The sequence below is a fragment of the Microtus ochrogaster genome (assembly GCF_000317375.1).
Source record: "Microtus ochrogaster isolate Prairie Vole_2 chromosome 14 unlocalized genomic scaffold, MicOch1.0 chr14_random_1, whole genome shotgun sequence".
Lineage (NCBI taxonomy): Eukaryota > Metazoa > Chordata > Mammalia > Rodentia > Cricetidae > Microtus > Microtus ochrogaster.
Genome location: NW_004949096.1, coordinates 29,021,195 through 29,048,601, shown reverse-complemented (window position 1 = coordinate 29,048,601; position 27,407 = coordinate 29,021,195). Strand labels below are relative to the sequence as shown.

General features: G+C 45.9%; 2 protein-coding genes across 5 annotated transcripts in view; both read right to left on the bottom strand.

The window, feature by feature from the left end:
• Window positions 1–13,178, bottom strand: part of Capn3 (calpain 3) — a 44,111-nt gene extending 30,933 nt beyond the window's left edge. For 3 of the 4 annotated variants that reach the window (XM_005364304.2, XM_005364306.2, XM_005364307.2), the window contains exon 1: window positions 12,848–13,178. In XM_005364304.2, coding sequence (XP_005364361.1) covers window positions 12,848–13,177 — 330 coding nt within the window. In that variant the 5' untranslated portion in view covers window position 13,178. Of the gene's footprint in view, window positions 1–1,841; window positions 2,091–12,847 lie in introns of those variants that run through there. The other variant, XM_005364308.2, reaches the window with a different exon arrangement.
• Window positions 13,179–16,610: 3,432 nt separating this feature from the next.
• Window positions 16,611–27,407, bottom strand: part of Ganc (glucosidase alpha, neutral C) — a 58,864-nt gene continuing 48,067 nt past the window's right edge. Inside the window, exon 20 of the mRNA XM_026787859.1 lies at window positions 16,611–17,594. Within this exon, the coding sequence (XP_026643660.1) occupies window positions 17,485–17,594 (110 nt within the window). The 3' untranslated portion in view covers window positions 16,611–17,484. The remainder of the gene's footprint in view (window positions 17,595–27,407) is intronic.

Genomic DNA, 27,407 nt, shown 5'->3' with positions numbered 1-27,407 from the left:
TGGGGAGACACGACACCAGAGCACCTGAGGGGGAGGCTGGGGAGACACGACACCAGAGCACCTGAGAGGGAGGCTGGGGAGACACGACACCAGAGAACCTGAGAGGGAGGCTGGGGAGAAATGACACCAGAGAACCTGAGCAGGAGGCTGGGGAGACACAACACCTAAGTGGACATATATGGGAGGAACCTTGGAACATAAAAAGACAGTGGACAAACCCTAAGGAAAGTGTGGACGCTGTTCTCAATAATACGTCGCTATTGGTTATTGATGGAAATGTACCGCGCCATGATGATACAGTGAGGAAAACTGGACTGAGTGTAGCCATTCTCCCTCATCTTTGGGGTAGATCCCAAGACCCCCAGAAATCTGAAACCATGACCACTCCACATATATTAGACTCCTTCCCGTACACAGAGGATAGCTCAACTCATAAATTAGACAATGAGAGATGAGTAACACTACAATATAACAGAACAATTAAAATACAATAATGGAGGTTATTTAAAACCTCTGAATTATTTCAAGACTATTCCATTGAGTATTTTTGTACCACTCTTGACCACAGTAAAACCAGTGGGCAGAGGGACTACACATGGGACCCTGAACTAATTTACAACTGTTATGTCATCCAGTAATTGTAACATTAGAAGGTCAGGGCTGGAGAGAAAGCTCAGGGGTTCAGAGCATGTACTGGTCTCCCTGAGGACCGGAGTGTGATTCCCAGCACCCACATCAGATGGCTTACACCTGCCTGTAGCCCCAGCTCCAGGGGCACCTGACACCTGACATGGTGGGCACTTGTGTTCATGTGTGATGGGCATATATGCACACAGACACATGCATGCACTTAATTAATACAATAAAATTTACAAATCTTTTTTTAGAAAACCACCAAAAGTAAAATTAGAAGCTTAATTAAAGTTAAAAAAAAGAAATTTAACTAATCAAGATTTGCATATATGCTAATGAACCTGTCTTGCAGCTCCTCTGGGTTTGCCCACGCACCCCTTGCCAGCTCAGAATGCAGCAGGTTCTTTCACACCTTTTTTTTTTTTTTTTTTTTGGTTTTTCGAGACAGGGTTTCTCTGTGGTTTTGGAGCCTGTCCTGGAACTAGCTCTTGTAGACCAGGCTGGTCTCGAACTCACAGAGATCCGCCTGCCTCTGCCTCCCGAGTGCTGGGATTAAAGGCGTGCGCCACCACCGCCCGGCATCTTTCACACCTTCTTGAAGACGTGCTTTGTCCCCCACGCTTCTGAGCACTTTGACCTACTCCTGCTGACGTGCAAGGGCTCCTAGGAGGTCCCTCCATAGGGCAGCCTGGGCTAATTGTTTCATCCAGGAAGGAGCCCAGCTAGTCAGTGGGGACCTTCCTGTTTAAACAGACTTGACGTCATGCTAATGAGCCAGCTTGGGCTTGAAGGCTAAGGCTCTTTCTCAGCCTCCCGTTTCTTTACTGTTGGCCCCTTCTGTGGGCCCTGAAACTTCAAGCTTCTGCTAGCTTCTCTACTCTGTTCTCCCCTCCCCAAACCCCTGCTCTCAGGAAGAGCTGAGTTAACTGATTCTCACCTTATAATCTACGGAGAATTAAGTCTATGTATTAGCACTCTCCAAATATTTATAAGCTTAGGAATCTAAGGGTCCTCATCGTCAGGCTCAGGAACAGAAAATAACATCTTTGGTCTCTAGTGGAAGAAGTTGGGTGTTTGGGGATGTGGAACCCTCATGACCTACTTTGCTCAGAGTTGGGGTAAATCCATGGCCTCAGGTTCTGACCACTGGCCACTTCACTCCATTTCCCAACAGCTCTCTGCAGATCCCATGCCCCCTTTATCCCTACCTTAGGCCTCTTCCACGTGATGGCCTTCATCTTGGCTTTCTGGCTCAGCTCATGTGAACCAAGGGCCTGCACACCTGCCGGGAAGACACGATCTTCAAAGAGGCGCTTCTGAGCCAGGCACCGTTGTTTGAGAACAACAAAATCCTGCCCCTCGAACTTGAGAGGCTGAGAGACGGTACCCTCTCCATTCCTCCTGTCCCTTTCCCGGATTACCCTGTCGCAGAAGAATCCCGGCAGCAGGTAGGGCATGATGACCAGCAGTGCCCTGGGCCTTCCCTGCGGCCTCTCTTCTGCTGCACCCTCAGCCCAGGCCTAATCCTCTGGTGAATGGCCCGGAGCCTATATAGCTCCTCTGCCCTCAGCAGCTTGATGCAAATGAGAAAGGCCGTGGTCAGAGTCAGCAGCTTTGGCTAGAGGCCCCTGAGCCCGTGGTCTAGGGGCAACATATGCAAGTCAGAGAGGGAGCCAGGGAGTGGAGAGAGCAAGGCAGAAACGGATGGGGGAACAAACAACAATGGTTTGTAGACCTTTAGGGCACCTCGAACAGCCTTGCTGGGACTCTTGCTTTAAAAAGAGAAAATATAGTTTGCGAGAGCTCCCCCTGCCTCAGCAAAAGGCATTCATGCCTTTGCCACTGGCCATCAATGGGATATAGTCTAAACATGCTGTATACACTAATCCTATACAGGCTGCTGAATGCATAGGAGAGATCGGCCTTTGTCTGAGGGTAATGAAGCCTCATTCTCCCGATGTCCCTGCCCCACCCCCTGCAGACCTTGACTGCTCTGTTAGGGGCTCTGATCTATGAGGACGATGAGGACAAGTGTATAGACCTCAGAGCAAAAGACCCTATTCCAGTTGACCCAGGGCGAACACAACACACCCAGTGCCCTATGTAGCACCTCTGCATCGGGAAGTGTGGGTTGCAGGTCTTTCCGTTTCTGTTTTGTTTTACGTTTCATTTTGATTGAGAGATGGTGTTTCATGTAGTCCAGGCTGGCCTCAATCTTACTGTGTAGCTTAGGATGACCTTTAATTTCTCATCCTCCTGTCTCTGCTGGTTTGTGTGGTGTCTGGGATCAAACCCAGGACCTCATGCATACTAAGCGAGCGCTTTACCTACTGAGCTACCTCCAGTCTACGTGTGCTAGGGAACTGTGGCTGGGAACGCTTGGCTTTCCTGCACTTTCGCTCTGTGTGCACAGAGAGCTGCAGAAGGTGGGAAGGTAGGGCGGGCAGGCTGCACGCTAGAAGGGTGTTCAGTCCTCCCAGAAGCTCGCTGACCTCTGCAGCCTTCACCTGCCCTGCACGTCTCTATGTGTATGCTTCAGACTTCTGGCATCCACTTTCAAATGCGACACCAGTGTAAATGCCACTTCCCAGGGGGCGTGATAGTACAACCTCAGTGCTTGAGAAGTTTAGGCAGGAGGATTTCTTTGAGTTACAGGCCCGCCTGGGCAGCAAGGAGCGTTCCAGGCCAGCATTAATTACAGAGCAAGACTGTAGCAAAAGGAGACCAAACGAGTAAAAACAGAACAAAATTTAAAAACGAGTAAAAAAAATTCAGGTTATTAAGGCCTAGTCTCAGGATTCAAATATCACTGAGTTAAGGTATGGGCTGCGTCTCTGCATTTATTTATTATTCTCTCTGTGTATTTTTTATTCTCTCTCTGTAATGAGTTTGAGTGTGAGTGAGTGTGTGGTGTGTGTGCGTTCAAGTGAAGGCCAGATGTTTTGTTACTCAGGTTCTGTCCATCTTGCTTTTTGAGACAGCGTGGTGCTCATAGCATAGGAAACAGTGTAGTTTGGAATTCTCATTTAGTTTGGTTTATACACCCCCCCATACCTGTAGTGATGCATTTGGCAGCCAGATTCCTTCACCTGCTAGTACTTTACACACACACCTCTCTCCAAACAATGTACCTAGCACCCTCAGAACCCCCAGAGCCCACCCTGCGTCAGGCTGTACACTCTTCCATCTTTGAACAATAGCCCTTTTTCCACCCCTGGTAACAACCAAACAGGCAATGTCCTTTATTTTCTTTCTTGTCTTTTTTCTTTTTTTGATGAGGGGTGAGTGGGGGCAGTAACCAATTTTAAATAGTGAGCTTTTCCAAGTGCCAACGAGGGGTGAATTAAGCAAAATAAGGAAGTATTTCTTACTCTATCATTTATCAGGCATCAACAATTATAATTTACAAATGTTGAACAGAATCAGTCAACAAAAATAAAGCCCACAAATATTGAGAGATAGACAGTGCTAAAAATGGAGATCTTCATGGGTTCAAGAACCTTCTGTTGCAACTAATGAAGCATTATTTTACAAATTTTCATTCGGGTCAGGCCCTTATTGGCCTGTTCTCTACCTAATCCAGGGCTTAAAGGGGTAGGTGGACAGACATAGGTGAGGCCCCACCTGTACACAGGGAGGCCACAGCATATTGGGCCTATGGTCCCTAAATTGAGGAGCATCTAACTAAATGGTTATGGAAACAGCCTAATATCAAGTGTTCAGCACAACTAAATGTTCCAGGTCCAGGGACCCGATATCTATTCTTACACAAGTGATTTCTTTATTCCCTGGAGAGAGGGTCTCCCCATGTGGCATGGACTTTTCTCAGACTCTGTGGTCAGCTTGACCTTGATGCAGAGATGACAATGGTGTGCTACCTGCTCCAACTTGCCGCTCTCCTGAAATAAGGCAGTTCCTAGCTAATGTATCAAAGAATAGAAAGGCTGATCTGGCCTGAGCTGGTTTTTGGGTACATGCTCAGTTGTACAGAACCTGAGTCTTCTAATAACTTTTCAGGGACAGTAACCTGCTACCTTATACCTTTGCACAGTTGGGTGTGTGTATGAGCAATGCCAGGTGCATTATGGGAAGGGATACACACAGTAGGGAAAATAAAGAACTGCCCAGACCACACCCCATACCAATCAACTCCTCCTTATCTTCAGTTTCATAAAAGGAAGCTCCAAACCTAAATCGGGCCCTTGATACTCTCTTGACATTATAACCCCCTACAATCTTCCGCTGCTTCCCTTAGAATATAGTTATCTTGCTTTTCTGTAAATCTATGTGAGCCCTTCTTTACAATTCTTTGGTTAATAGGCCAAGACCCTGGAAACGCCCAGCCCAGACCCTGACCACCAGAAACAAAGGGCCTCTCTCTGAACCTGGGGCTCACTGGCTAGGCTAGAATGTGAACGCCATAAACCCACCTGTCTCTGTGTCTCCGGCATAGGGATTCAGGAATACACCCTACCATACCTGGTTTTTCACATGGGTCCTGGGGATACAACTCAGGTGCTCAGGACTGTACCTTACTTCACCCACCCAGCTTTTCCCCAGCTCCCGTTCTCTGCATTTTAAATCAGTTTATTAGGAGACTCTTAAGTCCACTGAAGTTTGAAAACATGATTTTGTCATCAGGATACTGTAATATTTGTAAATTATTCTTAATTAAAAATTGCTTTTTCTTAAATGGGCTGGGATATGGGAGGGTAGGATAAGGAGGGACATCTGAAGAGGGTTACCTAACACTAAAGACTTTGAAAGTGCCTCATGGAAACCTACTACTGTAGAAACATGCTAAAATAGACACACATATAAAAAAAGTTCAAATGGAGTTACCCCATAATGGAGGACGGAGACAATGTCTCCCTCAGGCAATGTAGGCAATCAAATACAAAGCCCAATGCCAGATATGGGTTATCTCTTATCATGTTGTTGGTTACTGAGGACCATAGATTCCCCTAAACATTATAAGCTATAGTTATTACTCTTGCTTACCCTCTAGAACTTGATGGTAAGACCTGATCATTGAACACACTGCACATATCAGTCATAGGACACGGAGACTCAAGCTGGTAGCATTCAGAAAGCTTCATCTCTACTGGGTAGCTTTTACAGTGCTGTTTACATTACTGGGGGAAAAAAGTATTAAGAGTTACACAGCCATGAACTCTATGAACTACAATGACTGTCTTGGCAAGATAGCCTCACTGGTGCAATAGTGGCACAAATGTTATGGGAGTCACCAAACACTTTCTGGTTGGATTTAAAACCTATTCCACAAGATAGAACTAATGCCTGGTATTGTTAAATGAGCCCAAATCCCATGCCTGGTTAGGTCATACTACCTAGGGCCCTAGTTAAATTGCTCTCTATTTTCTTATACCCATAGGCTAGTGCATCTCTCATCTCTCAACAGAGAAACTCTTTTTGCAGAATATGACACAACTTGGTCAATGTTCAGAGAATGAGACTGTGGAGTGCCTAGCTCTGAATGGAACATCTATATCATAGCCCTCCCCTCAAAGTTCAGAGATCATTGCAGAAGAGGAGGTGGAAAGATTGTAAGAGACAGAAGAAGCGGGTGTCTGTAGCCAAACCATTTGCTAGGCATGACAGTGAAGTTTAACAAATATATGACTGCACACCATAGACCTGCAGATGATCAAACCAGCCAAGAGTTCCAGCATGGTTCGGGGAGGGGCTCATGAAATACCACCCTGACTGAGAAACTATTATCAACTGATGGCTGCTGGAGAAAGGAGGCTAAGTTTTCTCTTGGATATAGTCTCCAAAAGACTACCCAGGCTCCAGTAGATGGTTCTATATCTATGCACATACAGATGGCACCAAGTAGAATCAGTGAACTTCGGAAAAGAAAAAGATGGCTGGAAAGATGGGTCAGAGGTGAAGAGCGTCATGTTCTTGCAGAGGACCCAGGTTTAGTTCTTAGAATCTACTTGGTGACAGCAAATGTCTGATACATTCCTTTGGTCTCCAAGAGCACTGTGCACACATACATGCAGACAAAACACCCATACACATAAAACAAAAATAAATGGTGGTGGTATGGATTTAGTAAAATCATTTATGGCTGGATGTGGGGGTACATCTTTAATCCCAGCATTTGGTAGACAGAGGCAGGCTATTGTGGGACAATCTTTTTGTACACTGTGAAGATGTGTCTCTGCCAAGGCACCTTCTGATTGGTTTAATAAAGAGCTGAACAGCCAATAGGTAGGCAGGACTTCTGGGCAGAGGTAGGAACACTGGGTACAAGAGAGGTGGGATTCGCCAGTCAGACATGGTGGAAATGGAACACATGGTACTGAGCAGAGGTGGAAGATTATTATAAATGGGTTAATTTGTCATAAGAACTGGTTGGGACTAAGCCTAAGCATCATACTTAATAAGAAATCTCCGTGTCATTATGTGGGAGCTGGCAGTGACTACAGCAGGTAGACCTTTATGATTTGAGGATAGTCTGGTCTACACAATGAGTTCCAGTCCAGTCAAGGCTACATTAGAGAGATCCTTCGCCCTTCAGAATCTTCATGTCAGGAGGAAAGCTAACTACCTCAGACTGTTGAAAGCGGTTCTTCAACATTTTGCTCCTGGATATACACGGTGTTAAGTTGGGAGCATAGACCCCAGTCCCTCGCATCTATCCTAGCCCCCCAGGCCTGAGAGTTGTATTGGTCTGGACTTCAAATCCGAGCATGCCAGGGAGGGGTCAGGACCACTCCCACAGGGTACTTAAGTGAACTCTCAAAAGAGGAACACTGCTCCTTTTTCATTCCTCCTGGTGGTAGGGGGTGGGGGGGTGTCTAGACCTTCCAGTTCCTGGTTCCCCCTCGGGGCAACCTGAAAGCTCAGGAATCCTATTAAACCTGGATATTTTTTAATTTGGCTTGTTTTGATTTGGCTTGATTGGGATTTTGCATCGGTAGAGAGCTTGCGTTAGAAAAAGTTCCTAATACGTGGAGTGTTTATTAGGAGTTTTCGTGCCGGGCTCCAGGCCTGGTGGAGCAACCAGAATACTTCCCCAGTGCTAGAGGCCTCAGGGCATCCTTGGAGACTGAAATACATCTTCAATTCCCAGCCTCTGAGCAGCAGGGCCTCCTCATTCTCCCCCACCCAGGGTTCAGTGAGTCCATTTTCCTTCCTTTTGCTTTTCTCTCTCCACAGTCCCGTGCTTTATACATCAGCTTCTGAGCATGTTGGCTCAGCGTTGCCACTTCAAGTCAAGGTGCAGTGCAAGTGTGCCCTTTCCTAAAGGTTACTTGTCTCGGGTATTTCACAGCTTCAGCAAGGGTTAGGTCATAGGGAACGCCAGGAGCTCTGTGTGTGTGTGTGTGTGTGTGTGTGTGTGTGTGTGTGTATGTGTGTGTGTGTGTGCACGCACTCCAGGCTTTTCTGTTCACCTCCCACGTCATTCTAGCTTGCATTTTTGTTTTATATCAACCAGCATATCTTTTCTTTTTCTTTTTCTCCCTAGAAAACAATCATGTTGGGGGAGGGAAATGGGAGGCTGGGAGGAGGTGGAAACTTGTTTTTTTTTCCTTTTCTCAAAAAAAAAAAAAAAAAAGAAAACAATCATGTTGGTGCATGCCTTTAATCCCAGCCCTCAGGAGGCAGAGGCAGGTGGATCTCTGAGTCTACAGAGTGAAGATGTTTTCAGAACAGCCAGAGCTAAACAGAGAAACTCTGTCCTGAAAAACTAACCAACCAACCAAACAAACAAACAAACAAACAAAAATAATCATGTTCAACCCTATAGGCGAAGCACTCTATTTTATTATTGCTAATTTGTTTTTATCTTTAAGTGACATGGTTCTCATATTGCCCAGGCTGACCTTAAACTTGATGGTGTCAGCTATCCTCCTGCCTCAGCTTCCTCCGTAGCTAGGACCACTGGTAGGTACCAACATACCTGAGTCAAGAACTCTTTATATATTATAAAGCAGGCTGGAGAGATGACTCTTAGGTTAAAGAGAACATACTACTTTTGTAAAGGATCCGAGTTCTGTTCCCAGCACCAATATCAGCCTAAAAGTCCAGTTCCAGTTGCCCTCTTTTGGCCGCTGCAAGTATCCGTAGTCATGGGAATATACACACACACTCTCTCTCTCTCTCTCTTTTTCTCTCTCTCTCTCTCTCCCTCCTTCCCTTCCTTCGCTTTTTCCTCCCCATAGAAAGTTTCTCCCAGGTTAAGGATTCAGGGAGGAAGTATATTCGCCAAAGATGTGCAAAGAATCAGACAGAATTCTCTATCAGGAACAAGCCTCCCGACACACAGAGCTGTTGTTTTATACTTTTGCTGCTGTTTGCATTCCTGGAGTAATTGCCTTAGGACTGGGGACCAGTTACTTCTGACTGGATAGTGAAGATCTTCGAAGAGGTAAGAAGGCCAGGTCACACAGAGTGCAAAATCTCGCCAAGGCAGCTGGGCTCATGCTGGCAGGCAGCAAGGAGAAAGGGACAGCCGCCAGCTGGGGATGTCAGGTGGGAGACACTGAGATCAAGCAAGTGCTAGCATGAAGATCTCAGCTTGGGTGAAATATGGGTGATGGCGAATGACAGTTTGGGAAAGCCACTTCAACATCACCCTTATTCAAGAGATTTCCGGTTATAGTACTATAGTCAACTGAAGGGAGGTACTGGGGGCTTCTGACTGGCAGTTTCCCTCAGGGCCAGGTGTCGGCAGCTGGGGAACTAGCCAGACCAAGGAGTGAAGGGTATACACTGGGAAAAGCACAGCTGGGAATGGGGTCATAACACTAATAGCAGGGGGAAGGGGATATGCCAGCAAAGTAGAGCCCTCATCTAGTGTGTTTCCTCACAGGGCACGGTCCCTACTCTTCAGGCCTGACAGAGGTTACCATGTCCAAGGAGTGCATGGGAGAGCAGATGTTTCCAAGAATGCTTTGCAGTTCAGAAAATCCTGGGGTCCTTTCAGTTTTCTAATTCCAGTTAATTTGTGTCCCATACATAAGCCTTTGTACTTTCTGGACCATAATTATATAAAGTGAAGTACTTGGATAACACTTCCATGACCCACTCCAACTTTGTAATTTATGTTAATATAAGGGCATATTCCTTAATCTTTACCTTTATATGTACATATGTGTGCTTGTCTGAGTATATGTGTATGTACCACATGTGTGCTAGAGCCTGCAGAGATCACAAGTGGCATCAGATCCCTGGGAACTGGGAAACTATACAGTTGTGAGCCACCACCTGCAGGTGCTGGGAACCAAAAGAGCCATTTCTCCAGCTCCCTATACCCTGATTGTGGAGGTCCAAAAATGTGAGCCTGTGTCCACACTGACCAAAGGTCAGAGAGTTGGAACTTACCTCTACTTCCTTCAAGGTTATTGTGCTTCCACCTCAAACAAAACTCCCACCTAGGTCAGAGAGTTCTGCTCGCTCAAGGTCATTGCCAACAGCTGTGGTTAATAGCCAGGCCTTGTACTCCAGGAATGGAGAAGTAGATCGTACCTACCTCAAACAAGAGTCTAAGGAGCCAACTAAGTTCCAGTTCCTATAAGGAGACAATTTTGGATTCCACCCAGGGAGTGGTTTGCCTACAGAATGTTTTGGTCTAGGATGTGAGCAGAACTTGTTTTGTTCTAGCAAGAGAATGTTTAACTATGGATGTAGCCTGATACCTTCAATTGGTATGTTCATTTCCTCGTATCATGTTAATGCAGTTTTTTTTTTCTTACTCCTATTTTTGGGGTCGGGGTATTTTAAGCAGTTGGAAATTAAACATGGGCAAATTTCAGCACTCACTGGAATTCCCTCTCAATACTATCCTACATATTTCTCTGGTTTATTATTTTCATTCACACCTTCATACTCTTTACTATATTTCTAAATCCCCATGCCTCTACCGTGGTGAGACATATTTTTGTTGAGGCTGGTCCCCGACACCTGATATTAAGCCTGGGAGGACACACAGTCATTTTAACCACGAGAGGATGCACAGGCGTTTTGACCACGGGAGGACGCACAGGTGTTTTAACCATGGGAGGACGCGCAGGCATTTTAATGAAGGTTTGAAAAGTCAGGATCTTTGTTGTCAGTGATGTTGGTAGGGGCCCGATATCAAACAGCCAGATATCTGGGAGCATACATGTTCATATGTACTGACAGGACAGTGCTTACAAGGGACCACTGTCATCCCCAGAGCATCATAGGCCCTTCTCATATGTGCAAACCTAGCTTTTAGGGTCAAAGCCGTCAGTGCTTTCAGTAAGAGCAGTGTTTGTAGGTTTTGCTCCCCTTGCTCTTTGAGCAGTATTGGAGAAGGATTTTAGAGGCCCCTACTTTGGGAAGCAGGGCTGTCCTGGGTCCGACCCTTAGGTGTGGGTTTTTATTCGCTATCATCACTTGTGTACTACCGTGCTTGGTATATGTGCCGGGTCTACAAATGACCATGGACAGACCCTGCTCTCAGCACCAGGAGAAGAGAGGCGAGAAAGCTTGAAGGAAGTGGTACTTGAGCAGGTAGGCAGGGAAAGAAAGGAGGGATCAATCAGCTGCACCCTGGAAGGGCACTGCAGGCATAGGTTCAGCTGCAGTGTCAAGCTTTGGGGAGGAGGGTGAAGGTGAGTGGCCAGTGTGAGCTAGTCCCAGAGGTTGTGGCTCAGCTAAGACAGGTGGCAGGGGCCAAAGGGGTGTAGCATTCTAAATACACTGGGTTGCCCCCCCCCATGACTTGGATGGAACCCGAGACTTCACACGTGCAGGGTGTGTGCTGAGCTACACCTGGCCCACTGCAGTATTCTCTTCTAAGCGGAGGACAGTCATGACAGCCATGATGGGCCTTACCAAAGAGCAGTGGGAAAGGAAAGGAGCCTGGTGGCAGCTCTGGTTTAGTAAACAGAGAGAAACATGGCCAGCGAATCCCGGGATGAGCATAACACATCTTCTTCATGGAAGGTTTCTCTCCCCAGATATAGCCTGCTCTCCTTGTTCCTGTCCACTCTGGACACAGTCTTGACATCACTCTAACTGAATGTCCATTCCCTCGAGACTGCAGGCTTCAGGATGGTATTGTTTTGTTTCTTACTCGTAATAGTGACTTGCCCAGTATGTGAAGCTAGTAGATGCACAATGAGCATTTCTTTTTCTCTGTGATTACCTTTTCTCTCCATTGTCTATCTATCATCTATCTATCTATCTATCTATCTATCTATCTATCTATCTATCTATCTACATATCTATGTATCTATCTACAAATCTATCTATCTATCTATCATGTATCTACGTATCTATTATCTAGCTATCTATGTATCTATCTATCTACCTACCTATCATATACCTATCATCTATCTACGTATCTATCTACCTATCTCTCTACGTATCTATCTATCTATCATCTATCTATCTATCTATCTATCTATCTATCTATCTATCCATCCATCCATTTTTTAGCAGTGTCAGGGACGAACAGGGGCCTCAGACATGCTAAGCGGATCTCCACCACCGAGTGAGCTCTATGCACAGCTCCGGATTATTTTGTGACTGAAATGTTTCTTGTATCGAAACCAAGAGACACACTGGAAGCATGATCAGAGAAGGGAGCCAGGGGAACGTAATTTTCCCCTGGTGGATCCCTGTAAGAGAAAGCCTAAGGCTAGCGAGTAGGGTTTCACCCAGGCCCTGTCATGTGCTGGGTCTATTTTATGCTGGGCCTTGACATCCTAATCTGTGCAGTGAGGTAAACAGACAAAAATTCTTCTAAGTCCAGGATTCTGTGCTCGAAAAGGTCATCTTTGCCTTGCTCCTCTTTGCCTGGCTTCTGTGTCTCAGAGATCCACAGCCACTGGCAAACTGAAGGACAACATCTCATGATTTTAGCTTGAGAAACGGAAGCAGTCTCAATATATTTAGGCAGAGAAGGTATCTCTGGACATTCTGGAACCAGTTCTGGGGAAAAGATGGTCATTTTAGTGATGAATCAGGGATCTGATTACTTTCATGAAAAGCAGAAAGAGAGACAGCGAGAGAGAAGCAGCCCGGCCTGCCCTCTCTTGGACTCGACCCTGTCTTCCCCTTTCTACTCTTGCAGCCAGAGCCCAGCAGGCCCCTGCCAGGATCCTTCCCCCTGTGCCCATGTGCACAGCTGTGTGGGGAGGTGCTGAGTGGGAGGACTTCTCTGAGGGCAAACTCCAGCCGGCTACAAAGCCAGCAGACTACTCACCGGAGGTCTCTTCCAGACGAACTGGATGGGGAACTTCTGGCTGTAAAAGAGAGAGGTCTCGTCTGGCGGGAACTCGGGATCCAGATAGAGAACTTTCTTCTCCAGGCACTTCTTGTGGAGCTGCTCAAACGTCTTCTCTTTCACTCCAATAATTGGGAAATTGCGGCTGATGATGGCTGAATAGATGCCACTTGGGTGTCCACCCCCAGCCTCGGTGGTCTTTCCTTGGGCTGGGTGAGGCTCAGGCCCTGGGGACCTGGGTCCAGGTCCTGGGGATCTAGGCTCAGCCCCTGTCCTCGGGGCCACAGTCGCACTAATGACGGTCGGCATGGCAGGCAACTTTGGAAGGATGACGTTTTTAAAGAGAACAAGATTCAGCTCCCTTCAAGGAAAGGAAGCAATTACAACACAGAAGTTGAAGCAATCCTTTCAACTGAGAGAAAAAATGGTCACACTCACTTCAAAGTTTAAATCCTATCAGAAAGCTGGCTGGCTTATGAGCAGCTTAAAGAGTCGAGCTGTGATCCCGGAGCCATAGGTGTTCCTGAAGGAGAGGCACTAACACTAAAGGATTTCGAAGCGGTTTCTACCTGGGGGCTCCTACCAGCAGCATGCTTGCCAGAGGGAGAGAAAGAGAATGAGGGTTGTGTTTCAGTGGCCTGAAGACGCTTAAGCCAGGAAAACTAAAAATAGACGTGAAGTGAGATGGTGAGCATGAAAGCAGAGGGGCCAGTGTGCGGACGGACTGAGAGGCAGAGAAGGACCCAGCTGGGCAGTTCTACTTGACATTAAGAACTTGTGTTGTCAAGACATGAGAGTATCTGAAACAGGTGAACACAAGAACCCAGATAAGTGGGTTATGGACTAGGAGAGAGAAGTAGGCCACTGAAGCAGTGGTCACCGGATACACAGAAAACAGTATTTGAAGAGCTAGCTGGAATCCAAGCCATGGGAATTCTGGGGGCATATTCCATATGTTTTAGAGAGCATGATTTTTACTTTATAAAATGTTAGAATATCAGAATGTCACTTAATATTAGAGTATCTTTTCTAGAATGTTCTGGAATCAGCTTTCAGTCCAACTGGCTAGAAAATGCCACTCAGCAAAATTTTCAGTCAGGGAAATCCCTCCCTTCTTGGGACCTAGACACCTCCTGCCTCTGACACACACTGAGACCAAGCCTACTATACAATGTGTACCCTAGTAGGTTATTTGTTTAGCCACACCACATCAGCATCTAGACAGAAGCTGGAAATGGATACTGAGCCAGGCTGGTGTCAAGTCCTAGGACATTATGTCTAGACTCAGCCTCAAGGCTTACTAAGTGAGAATGATAGTAGCTGGGGAAGGGAATTGCTTGCTGGGTTTCCTCCTGGTTTTTTATCCATCATGTCGCCCTCCCCATCTGAAGTCTGACTGAGGAGAGGCTTGTCTGAACTTGCAGCAGTGCCTATTCCTAAGTGACCAGCTTCACAGATTCAAGTTTAGGAGTCTCGGGAAAGGGTGGAAAGAGACAGCTGGAATAGGGGGCATTGGGCAGGAGAGATGAATTGGCAGCAAAGCAGTTGACATGAGTTTGAGGATCTGAGCTTCCATGTAACGAGGTGCAGTAGCATGTCGGTGCATCCAGGGAGAGGTGGGAATACAGACAGGCAAACCCCTAAAACAGACCAGGTTGTCAGCCCCTGCAGCAGCAAACAACAAAAAGCCCCTGCCTCAAATATGGTGGAAGGCAAGGACCAGCACCCCAGGTTGTCCTCTTCTATGTGTGCTAGGGTAAATGTGTACATGTGCATACCCCCATCACACACAGGAACATGCATACACACATATACCCACTCCCCACATACAGACAAAGAAAGAAAGAGTATGATTAGGTTTATGAATTTTGTTAATGTAACATGAAGGAAACCTGTCTCAGCTACTGGAACTATCAACCTGTCTTCCTGTCCCTCTAAGAAAATGCCCAAGGTATCACTACTCTTGAAGGAGAATAAAGAAGAGCAGTTTCTGAAGGCTGGCTGTCCAGGTTCAAAGTCTAGGTTGGCCACTAATGGCTATGAGTGTGTAACTTTAGCTGAGTTACCTTGTCCTTTCTTCCTACGAGCCAGTCTTCTCTCGTGTAAAACTGGTATGACGATAGACAGTCTGTTGTTGGGTTGATTAAACAAGTTAACTCACATAATGCATTTAAAACGCTTTCAGGGTGTCTTAAGCACTCAGCAAGGGGTTAGGAAAGGCCTGAATTTACATCACTTTGGGGTTAGGCTGGGTTGAATGACCATTCACTCATGATGTCAATCAACTGTCCATGACTACAACAAAATAAATGAGATAATTAACTTATGTAGACAAAAAGGGTTATTTTGGCTCACATTTTAGAGGCCCCTGCCCATATCAATTAGCTCCGTTGGGTGCTAACTTGTGGCGTGGGAGAAACTTGTGGCAAAGCAAAAACATCTACCTCATGACCAGGAAGCAAATGAAGAGGGGAGCTGCAGTAAAACACCATGACCAAAAGCAACTTACAGAAGAATTTATTTTGGCTTACATTCCACAGGGAGAGTTCATAACAGCGAGGGAGTGGCAGCAGGTGCTGGAGCAGGTGGCTGAGTGCTCAACAGCACACAGGACGTAGAGCAGCCAAACAGGAACTGGAGTGAGGCTATAACTGAGCACAGCCCACCCTCAATGACACACTTTCAGCAACGATGCACCTCCAAAAAGTTCCATGACCTCCCCGAACAGTGCCACCGATGTTCAAAGTGTTCAAACATACAAGTTTATAGGGGGCACTTTTCATTAAACTGCCATAGTGCTATACCAGATATGAGAGCAACAGCACATGATCTTAAGGAATATACACTCCAGTAGGGAAATACACAGTCGTCCTTAGCACTAAGGCACATCCCTGAGAATGTAAAGTAGGGTGCAATTATCTGTGGGGCAGCGCTTCCGAGAAGGGCAAACTTGCTGCCAGTGGGTACTTGGGGGCTGGGGTGTCAGGTAGTAGGATGATAAGCTGTACAGGTGGAAGCAGTGGGGGGGGGTGCTGTGGTTAAGGAAAGAGAAGGCAGAATGGTAGCAGCTGCGGGTGGCTACATGGAAGAAATGTGGTGGGAGGCTCATATGCTGAGGAACGGAGTACTCCCCAGTAGCTGTTGAAGCAGACAGCAGGGAGTCTTGGGGTCTTCAGAGCCAGAAGCATTGGAATGCAATGCTATGTTACAATATTCAAGACCGTGCCAAGACATATTGGAACTCACTGCAAAAGGAAGTCAGTAACACTGAGCTTCTTTATTTAAAATCTTTTGCTTAGCCTGGGTTTTTTGTATTCATTTGATGGAGGAGGGTCATCTGTCTATGTGTTACTCTCATTGGTTAATGAGGAAACTGCCTTGGCTTTTTTTTTTTTGGCTGGCCTCGAACTCGTGATCCTTCTGCCTCTGCCTCCTTCAGCAAATCCTACCGGCGTGCACCACCACAACCGGCTGCCTTGGCTTTTTGATAGGGCAGGATTTAGATAGGTGGAGTAGACAGAACAGAATGCTGGGAGGAAGAAGGCAGGGAGGCAGTCGCGATGAAGCTCTGGCCCAAGATGGACATACGCTAGAATCTTCCTGGTAAGCCACCACCTCGTGGTGCTATACATATTAAGAGAAATGGGTTAACCAAAATGTGAGAATTAGCCAGTAAGAGGCTAGAGCTAATGGGCCAGGCAGTGTTTAAAAGAATACAGTTTGTGTGTTGTTATTTTGGGTGTAAAGCTAGCTGTGCGGGATCCGGGCAGGACGAAAAGCAGGCCTGCTCGCCTCATCACTACAAATGTGGTCACCAGTCTGCTTACAGTGGAAAGCCAGTTTGTGTGTTGTTATTTCGGGGCATAAGCTAGCCAGGTGCCCGGGAGCTGGGCAGAGGAAAGCAGGCCTGCTTGCCTCATCACTACATTCATTTTGATTTTTAAAGACATGCATTAAGATATTCCTTATTTTGATTATTGACTGTGTCTAAAACAAGTGCCTCTTACTTGTGTTATGATAGTCCCAGTCCTGTGTTCTATTTTTGAAGTTCACCTGTGGAACATGGGTATTTATTTCATTATTACTAATTATAGCTTATTCATGTTATGAATATTCTTTGATTAGGAGAGAGTATTTAGTAAAATATAATTAAAAGGAGTGCATCTGAATTTGAAGATTGACTTGGTACTTTTGAGTCTAAGAAGCAAGAAAGGGACACCAACCCTTGAGCTCCCGAGTCACTGTCTAGGGAGAGCTTTCCGCAGCCCTGACCATGCAGGAGAGGGCGTCTGCAGGAGAGGGCACTATGCCTGCATTGCTGTGGTGGAGGGCGACCCTGAGAGGAGCAGGCTCTGTCATTGATTTGGAGATTGGTTCGGCAGTTCTGCTGCTTGAACTCACAATCCTTCTGCCTCAGCTTCCTGAGTACTGTGATTACAGGAGGGGCCACCAAACCTGAAATCTTTAAATCTAAAATCTATTGGCAATCAGTATACTTGATAAAAGCAAAATATCATTTTTTCCAGGAAGCCAATTGGATGGCAGCATAGATCTCACGGGAGGCAGGAGGGTGAGTGTCCAAAGGCTCCCACCCTCATCACCAGGGCACCTGCCCATCATCTGATATGGACCTCCCAGTCATCAGCTATGCTCAGGGAGAGCTTCTCCAGACTCAGGGTGGATGTTTTGGCGTAGTATGTAAAAGCTGCAGGCTGAACTTTACCATCTAAATAGTAAGACAATAAAAAGATACTGTGAGAAACCAGGAGAAAAATAATCTCCCCTCCAAATCTGATACATTGTCTGGCGCTTTCAAACGATGTTACCCCTCACTTAGGAGAAGCCATCAGTACTTTTATTCATGAACTCCTGTGACTGTTTTAAAACATGAAAAATCTCATTGGAGTATAATCCCTGTTAGAAAGAAACTGTAAGGAGCAAAGTGATTTGTTCAAGAAATGCAGGAGGTATGATCTCCCGACAATGTGGCTGCTTAAATAAGACCTGAAGAATGACAGCACTGATTGACATGCTAACAGAGGCGGGGGACATTGGGCAGGGCTCCAACCCCAAATGAAGAGCTACAGGCAATTAAAAACTGCGGAGAGAGGGCAGATTAGTCCTCTCCTGGGATCAGCCCTTAAATGGTTATTCAATCCCAAGTGGTCAACCCTAAAAAATACACACTCGTGTAACACTAAACAGACTCCGCAACTTATTAAATATATATATGTGTGTGTGTGTGTTTATGTTTGTGTATCATAATAATTAAAGAATAAGACTTTGTGAATTTTAAAGGAAGTGGAGGGTTGTAAATGAGGGGATTGGAGCGAAGAGGGGTGAATGATCTAATTATATTTTAATTAATTAAAAATTCTAAAATTACAGAAGATGTGAAACTTTGATATCTTTTAGTAGAAAAATAAGCAGATCAGCAGAAAATGCCTAGAGGAAAATAAAGCATCCTCAGGATTGTTGCATGGCAGCAGCCTGAGAGATGCTGACTTGTCAAGTCATCCTCATGACACAATAGAGAAAAAAAAAATCTCTGAGCCAAACTGATGCCGCAACACTGAAAATCAAATTGAGCATCTTAGTAATTTATTGAGAAGAATAATTATCCTTTGTTGCAGTTCATTGGTATTGTGTGTTGTTAGAACCCTTCAATACTGCTTTATACAAGAGACTTCTATCAATTTACCTTTTGTTCCCCCAAGTTTCTGGTTGGTATTATAGTTTGATTGATTGTGGTGTTTATTGTTGCAGCTCAACCAAGTCTATCTTTGGAGGTTTTCTTCATATAGAAGTTCTATATTAATTCAACTATAAAATCTGGTTAACTGTATGCTCAAGGTTCTGTGTGGCTTCTAAATAGGGTTTGAAAAAATGGTCAGCCTTGAACTCATCTAGTGGGAAAGATTGCAGTCTTTGAAGACAAAGAGAATTATCTATTGAGAACGGGCAAAGCACCTCAAGAGAACAGATAGGAGGGAAGGGAGGTGCTCCCAGGAGAAGGGGAGGATGGTAAGGGTGCCTTCACTTGGTCCTGATTTACTCTTCTGGAAAGTTCCTACTGTTAGAGTGTAATCGGTGACAAGAGACCGGTCAATGAAAAAAGGCCATCACCGAGAAGCCAGCCACCTTGTTATAAATGGGTTGGAGATGTGTGTGGTCAGCTCTTCAGTAAAAGTTATAGAGATAGAGGTCTTGCCGGGGTGAGAGAGAGAAAAAAAGATACTTTGAAGGATGTGAAAACTGGGGTGCCTAGGGGATGCTGGGCTTGAAAATGGGAATAAATAAATAAGCATTGTGAAGAGCATAAAATCATGGATTTGGGGTGATTATGGGCTCAGAGACTTAGCACTTTATGTGAACACATGCAAGCCCAAAGTAGACCAAATGCTCCTGAATTCGTTTATGTAGAGAAGTTGGCAATCAGTGACTAGCATTTCACTTTCTTTTGTATCTTGGTTGACTGGTTAAAGAAAGGTTTAAATTTTTCCTCCTTCCGGCTTTAGTATTGACAACGTGCACAATTTAATACTGAGCATGTTTGGAAAGCTAAGCTTGCCAACAATAGATACCCGGGGCGATTTTCAACCTTTGTGTTTGTGATAACAATGTTGTTTAGGGTATTTGTGAAAATACTGGAGGATGCTCTGAAATAAATCTGTGAGCTGGACAAGAATGGTGTTTAAAATTGAGGTAAGAACACCTGTCACGGTGTACCTACCTAGGTTTGTACTGCACCGTTTCAGAACACACTATTTGCATACGCACAAAGGGACTGGTGAGCCGTGTCTGGTGCAGGGTAAGCTCCACGCTCGTGCTGGGTGTTGGAAGGATGGGGCCGGTGGTAACAAGAATCAATATATATTTACTATGGGGGCGAGGAGGAGGTGCGTGAAGCTCCAGGGCGGAGCAGAGCTACAGAGAACAAGCCTGGCTCCTGGTTGGTTCTGAAGTCTGGTTCCCACAGAGCAGCAGGCAGGAAGGGAGGGGATGCAGGAGGGAGACTAAAGCAATAAAGTGTGCTGCGTTGCCACGCACCGGGAGTCCTTGCTTGAGTCGCAACACCACACGCCTCTGACCCAGAAGCTCCCCCCGCCCCCCTTCCTGGTTCGCACAGGTTTACCAGCCGCGAGCTGCTCCGGAGGCTCTGACAGCTACCGGCTCTGGATTCCAGGCAGGCAGAGCAAGCCGAAAGACGCTGATCGCCCAGGACTCGCAAACCAGGTCCCCAATGCTTGGCACCTATGCAAGCCACGTGCGACCCCCAGTTCTAACCCGCGTGCTGACCGGAGCATGATCTGTGTCCAGTCGGAGGCTGCCAAGGTAAGCAGACACTACGCTCAAACCACCGCTTCCCCTTCCCCCTTTCTCAGGAGGCTTCCTTACCCCCGTGAAGCCCCTGCAGCGCCCTCCCTCCTACAGCTAGGATCCACCCTTCTACCCACCCTCTCTTTACTCCCGCGAGGTTCAATTGTTGGCTTGGGGTGGGTCGCCGCCCAGGCTGGGATGGCATCCCAAAGCTTGGGTACTGCAGGCTGTGCGGGCCCTCGTGAGGGCCCCGGAGAGAAACAAAGAAGCCCCCAAACGGGTTCGCAGCGCCTCCTCCGCCCCTGGGCGCCCTCCCAGTGGCTAGGAGATGCCAGGGGAGGGGGCGGAGAGACCTACGTAATCCCCTTTCCCAGCCCACACCCACTCCTTATGAACCAACGCTTGGGATGGGCTTTTAGACAATTGTATCCCGTGGTCTCCGCTCGAACTCTCTTGAGCTTACTCAAGGGCTCCTGCAGCCGGTGGCCAGGTGCAGTCCCCTGGGTGGTGACTGGCTGGGAAGATGCGCGGTGTGGGTGTTCCCCAGGCGACTCCCTATCCCTGGCTGGCTGTGCCTCTCAGCTGGGCCTGCCACCTGAATTTCAGCGAGAGCAGCTGGTCATTTCGCCCACCCTACTGCTACCTGCACATAGGCGGGAAGAGGGGCGGGGGTGGGGGGTAGGCAGGGGCGCTGGGAAAACCGCATCCGGTCCATTTTATTTTATTTTATTTTTTTGGCTGGAGATCCGACACATTCTCCATAGTTTACCAGGCCATGACAATGCAGCAAAATCCTAGAGCTCAAAGTAGCCCTCCATCCTCCCTCTCAGGGCTTTCTGACAGCCCCGAAGCCTCACTTTCCCAGGCTCTGAACTAATCTGGGGAACGTGGATGTGTGGTCTGTTCATCTTGTGCACAGAGGCTGGGCAGGGTAACTTCTCTGCCAAATTCAGCGCATGGGGGTGGGGGGAGAGCTGGCAGGGACACAGGCTGCAGAGATGCCCCAGCTTGCTGTGGTTCCGGGCACGGCTAGCCTCAGTCTGCATTGAGCTAACAGCAGATAGCATGCGGGGATTTTTCCTAGCTGCTGAAGCTATTTTTTGACGTTGCTGTAGTTTGGGGCTACTTCTTCTGGGATCTGCAGTGGTGCGAGTCTCCCTTGTTTTCCTTCTTTCTTTGAAAAGATAACTATGCTGTATTCAGCAGAAGTGGATATAGGAAGAAGAGCATAGTTCAAAGATAAGGGGTGGCTTCTTTTTTCTCTGGAATTTAAAAAGGCCATTTAGGAGGGTAGGTACCCTACCTGAAAAGCCACCTTTTAAAAGACCCCGGCGGTGTGGTGTTCCAAGGCTTCTCAAGCAGGCGGCCAGATCTGCATTTCTCCAAAGTGGGACTCCCTCCGGCTGTGGCTATCACGGTAATTCACTCTAGCTTGGGGATTCATTTTGAAAATGTGTTTTCCACTAAGAAGGGATTACAGTCTACATGCCTATCCTAATATAAATGTGTGTGTGTGTGTGTGTGTGTGTGTGTGTGTGTGTGTGTGTGTGTGTAGGTTGTGGCAGAATCCCCTGTTGCCTGAGTCCCCTGCTTGCTACCTCCTCTCGAATGTGTCACTGGTGAAATGAAGAACTATTTTAATTCCTAGACCAACAGGCAAGTTGAGGTCTGGAGTATTTCCTTTAATAAGCCACGTTCTGACAGACCCCACACCAGGATCCCAGTCCAGTGCAGTCTCTTCTTGTGGGGGATGGGTTTTTATTAAGACAATTGCCTAAATTTATTCAGATTGTGACATTATTGACGTGGTTCAGGAGGCCACATCCTGAGCCGGAACAGCTTACCATGCGGAAGATCAGGCAGAAGGTCTGCAGCGGCTGTTATTTGTGGATATAGCATCATTCGGAGGCTCATCCCTTTCACACTTTGGCTTCCAGGGGTAGGCCTATTGATGCTCTGCCGCCCATGGTTTAGATAGGATGATTAATGAAGAAATGCTTAAAGGGAAAATATAATCATTAGAAGAAAACTCTTAGTTTCATTCCGTAAGTGTAAAGTGAGTTTGTCCAGTTAATTCTAGAGTTCCCTCTAGTTCCAGCACTCTTTGATAAGTGATCAAGGGGACAAGAGAGTTACCCAGCTAGGAAAGACAAATAGTTATAGCCCAAACAATGGGAGCAAACTTGTAGTGAGGAGCTGCTTATGGGTTTGTTACAAACCTTATTTTTACACCTTAAAAACTGAACTCCAGTGTCTGCACTTTTTCCATAAATTAAATCAACTAATGAGTTAAAACAGAGCCATTTTGGTCCACTAGAGAAAGAGGTTTCACAGGGGAGTGGAGCTGGGGAACAGGGAAGAATGTTGAGTGTGTTGTGTAACACGCTCTCTCATTTTAAGACTTAATCATGCATTACAACCTCATGTTTGATAACTGAGAATTAACTTTCCAACCACTGATTTCTGTTGGCTTGTTTCTAATGAAAGAGTGTAGACTCGTGCTTTGTCCTGCGCAGTAATTGGTAATAGCACCGGGTTTACTTTCTCTGGTAGTACTTGGTATTGTTCATAATACACGCCAACATTTGCTGCTGTTTTGATAAAGGGTGAGGCAAATGACAGTTCTAAACAGGCAAATAAAGTGTTTTCATTTGTGTCGGTCATTATGAAAACTTAGACACGGTAAGGCATTCAACCATTGACTTAACTACACAGAATACCACATTTGAGCACTAATTTCCTTAAGAGTTACAATCAAAATAGCATCCTGGAAGAACGGTACCTGCCAGGCATAGTTGACCGTTTGCCCATAGCCATTTCATCCACACAGCTGAGTTAGCACTGATCATGCTGCGGGTATCTGAGCTGTGAAGGTACCACAGCCTCCTAGCTTACATGTTCCTCTGAGCTTCTTCAAAACAAGGGCACTGTCAGCTAGCCACTCATCTCTGCAGCACCTCACGCTTTGCCTGGTCCGTGATCTGTAGTGAGGAACGTTTACTGAATGGATTTCAGGTCATGGAGATGCTCTGTAATGGTATAGGCAGGAGGTAGGTGGGTATTTTCTGCTTCATGAGTCAGTTGGAAGAATCGGAGAGGTTATGTAAGATGCTTAATGGGAATGGTAAGCAAGGACTCAAATCCAGGCCTTTCGGCAGATGCCTCCCAGGGAGGCTTTACTCGTCTCAAGAGAACAAGCAAAACTATGTGGAGAGGACATTAAAATGCTGTAGGGTTGAGTTATTTAATGCTTTTACTTGAGTGATCCGTATTTGTCTGTTTTGACAAAAATTTATCTGGCCGCTGCTTTTGTTCTGTCTCAGCTTTGAAAGAAAACTGTTTGGCCCAAGTTCTCTGTCCTCTAACTTTGTACGTAAGCAGAACCAGGAACTGCTGCTGCTGCTTCCTCAAGTGTAGAGTCTACTTGAGTGCTCGCAACGATGCCTGATGTGTCTAGGAAAAGACCTGACCCATATTTGTGCAAATCACATTTAACCACCATACACTGTATTTCTGAAATGACCTAGCAGTTAGAGGCAAACATATTTCCTGGCCTAGCTTCCTTAGACTTCTTACAGACAGATTCTGGAATGGACAGGTGTGCCGTTTAGACGTTGAGGCTCCCCTCTTCTTTCGACCAGGGCAAACCACCTTAAGAAGCCAAGAGACCCAGTCCTCTGTGCCCTTCCTGCACTGCATCTCTGAGTAGCTTCTTTCCAGTCATTTGTCCCCTCTGTGACTTACTTTCTTCTTTAAAAGTAGGAAGTTTAACCAGACAATGCTACAGGTCACTTTGAGACCCTGATTCTGTTTGTTTGTATTTGTTTTACTCCACTGAGCAACTCGGAGGGTGAAAAGCAATAGATAATCCAATTATCATTTTAAATGTACGTGTCTTATTTTTGTGTACAGTAACTTAAGGACACTTGGGTGCAATGCAAATTTTCCAGTAATCTTATTGAGCTTTCTGTCAATCCTATTCTCTGTGGAGACTCATAGTGATTCTTTTCTAATTTTAAAATTAAACGCATTGTGTTAGAGAAGGGAGATCCCTGGTGTTTGTTGTTCCTAGAGTGCGGGTGTTGAAAAGATGTGCAGTTTGGGAATGTTTAGAATTTCAGGAGCTGACAGACAAGCCTCTGTTTTCGTCATCATCAAGGGTGATTTCTGAGTGATCTGTGGTCATGTGTTCCCCGAGATTCACCCGACACTTTCCCTTTTTGGTTTCTCTAATTTTCCCCATCTTAAAAACACGCGTGAGGGTTAACAATACCACCCAGGAACGGGCTACACCAAGCGGTGAGTCCGAGTCCCATGACTTCCTACTTGCCTTGCCCACGTCTGTTCTATGAGGTTTACTTGTAAGCATCACTTTTCCAGACTAGGCTGCTGTGCACACAGTGGGAAGACTGTTGGAGTCTTCAAGGGTGTGGTAGCATTCTTGTGTTTCCACAGGCTTCCAACTCCACCTGATGGATAAATTCCAGGCATGCGTGTCTTAAAGCCTCTTTTGGATATTTTAGAAAACAGAACAGCATATTGATGATTTTATAGATCCTGTTCCATAATGCACATCCTTGGGGCTATTAGTAAGTGGCTATCGCATAGGCACTGGAGGGGAAAATGACAAGCGATCAGTGTAAGAGGATGATAAAGCCATGGTTATTGATGAAATGCTTTCATGACCTCTTGACTTCCAGGTCACTAAATTCCTATGGCAACAATATGTATTCAATCTGAGCATTGTAGGACCAGAAGCCATACTTTCCTTGATTTATCCACCCAAAATTGGATGCACATGAAGGACAGAAAAATAAAAATATAGTGTGCAGATGGGCTCTGCTGGTGTTATCTATTCGCATGTGATATTTTTGGATGAATACAGTGGATGAAACTTAAGCCTGCAGGGAGGGGAGGGAGGGGTGAGCCAGAGGAGGACACCATCTGTGCCCATGATGATGAACACCATCATAGAGGCTTCGTTTGGGGTCTCTTTTATGTATTTGGTGGAACAGATTTTTCATTTCACACTTTCTAGATATATTTGTATTGCACAGATGTCAGGGAAATATCATGTGTGTGAAAGGGAAAAAAAAAGGACCAAAATTTACTTCTATGACCAGGGATTATAATTCAATCACTTTGTCCTTAACACCTGTTTAAGTTGTAAGAATGCTGCCTGTTTTTCCCTTTGAGGTTTAAGTCAGAGAGGTTTAAGAGACAGAAATCTTTGTCACATACTTTATTAAAAGGGATATAGATACAGATTAAGCAGTAAAAAAAAAAGATGGAGAAATGAAATAGAACACCATGCTTTGGGGAGATGAAACCAATCAGTTGCTGAACTCATCATCTTCCTTCCCAGAAGGCCTTGGGACATGACATCAGGATGTGGAGGGACGCTAGAGCTGGATTGACAAGAGTGCGTGCCTAGCATGATCCTAGCAGGAGGCCCTGGGTTCCAGCTCATCATTGCATAAGCCAGGAGCAGTGACACAAAAAACCCACAATCTTAGTACTTGGAAGCTGCAGCAGACTCTCTTTTGAGCCACCAACCAGATCTCAGCTCATGGCACAGAGACTTAATATTAGTTATGATTGCTTGGCCTTATCTTATGCTTGTTCCACTAGTTCTTATAACTTAATCTGTTCCTCTTCATCTGCGTTTTGCTTGGTGCTTTTTACCTTTCTTTCATTCTGCATGTCCTGCTTTTACTGCTTGTTCTGTGTCTAGCGGGCTGGCAGTTGACTGGCCCCAGGCATTCCCCTCTCTTTCTCCCCCATTCTCTCCTCTCTTCTTTTCTCTCTTCTCATCCGGCCTGCATATCCCTCTACTGCCTAGTTATTGGCCGTTCAGCAGGCAGACAAGCTGAAACAGCAACACTTCTTTACAGAATTAAACAAACACAGCATAACCAGGCACACATCTTTACAGAGTTAAAATAATAATCCACAGCAGGAGGTGGGAGGTAGAACTGGAGGATTAAAAGCCAGCCTTGGCTACATAGGGAGTTCCAGGCTAACCTGGGCTACATGAAAACCTATCTCAGAATCAAAAGGAAAACACAGAACGAAGTCACCACAGCATGCGATCAGTGGGTTACTATCCTCCACAGGACTTCCATTACGCTTTACTATATTCAGATTTCCTTTTTACCCCGGTGAACAAGACCTTCTAGAAAGAAACTGAGTCCACAAAGGCTGGTTGACTGATCAGTACTTCAATGATGAAGGTGGAATGTTTCAGGTCCAGAGCCTGTTTCAAGATTACCTTGGGAACTCTAGCCCACTAAAGCTAAACGCATAAAGGGGGTGCATGATTCAAATAATCCCAAGGTGACTCAGAAAAGAGTATTCTAAAGTTTTTTTTTTTCTTTATTAAAGGGGAAAACTCACAGAACAGCAATGGGCGTCCAACCTCAAGGTGTAGAGTGTGGGAAGAAGAGAAGGTAGAGCTGGGCAGGCCAATGGCTTTCACTGGGTACCCAAAAGTCATGCCCCAAACTGGTCCAACCTCCAAAAGGCCATTGGCTGAAGGAGGTTCCCCATCAGCCCACTAAACAGCCATGCCTTGCCTACCTCTGTGTTGTACCTGACATCCTGTGACTACTAGATAAAACCAGAGTTAATATCCAGATAAAAATCTTTTAGAATGTATTCACTTAACAAAGGCCTGTTTTCCATCAATCAAAGGGCTAAGACTGTTGTCAGACAGCATCTGAGATCTACAGCTGAGGTTCTTCCACTTGGCTGTCACCTTCCTCTCTGATGTTTCCACCAATGGATTTGAAAAATGTCTTGATTTACAGCTTTCTTTGTCCTGTCACTATAAAAACTTGATGAAACTATTTCATGTTGGAAAAGAAATTGGGGATAACCCAAATATGAGTTCCTTGACAATGATCACTCACATTTGGCTCCAAATTAAACTCTTACTCTATGTGAGGTGAGAGCTGCACTTTTGCCCGGACAGTTATTGTACCCAGTGTGGGACTCTGGGGTGATAATCCACTTCACACAATAGGTGTACCTGGGTAGAAGCAAGGCACTGACAATGACCCAGTCAGTCCAAGCCACTTGGAGTTATTTCCTCAGGTGGGTTGTTGGTGATTTCTCTCCAGAGCTTTCTCAAACCTCCCTTAGATTGATTGATGATCCATTTGTTTATTCTGAGCTGGTTGTTTAAAGATCCTATTTGTTTTTTTGTTTTTTGGGTTTT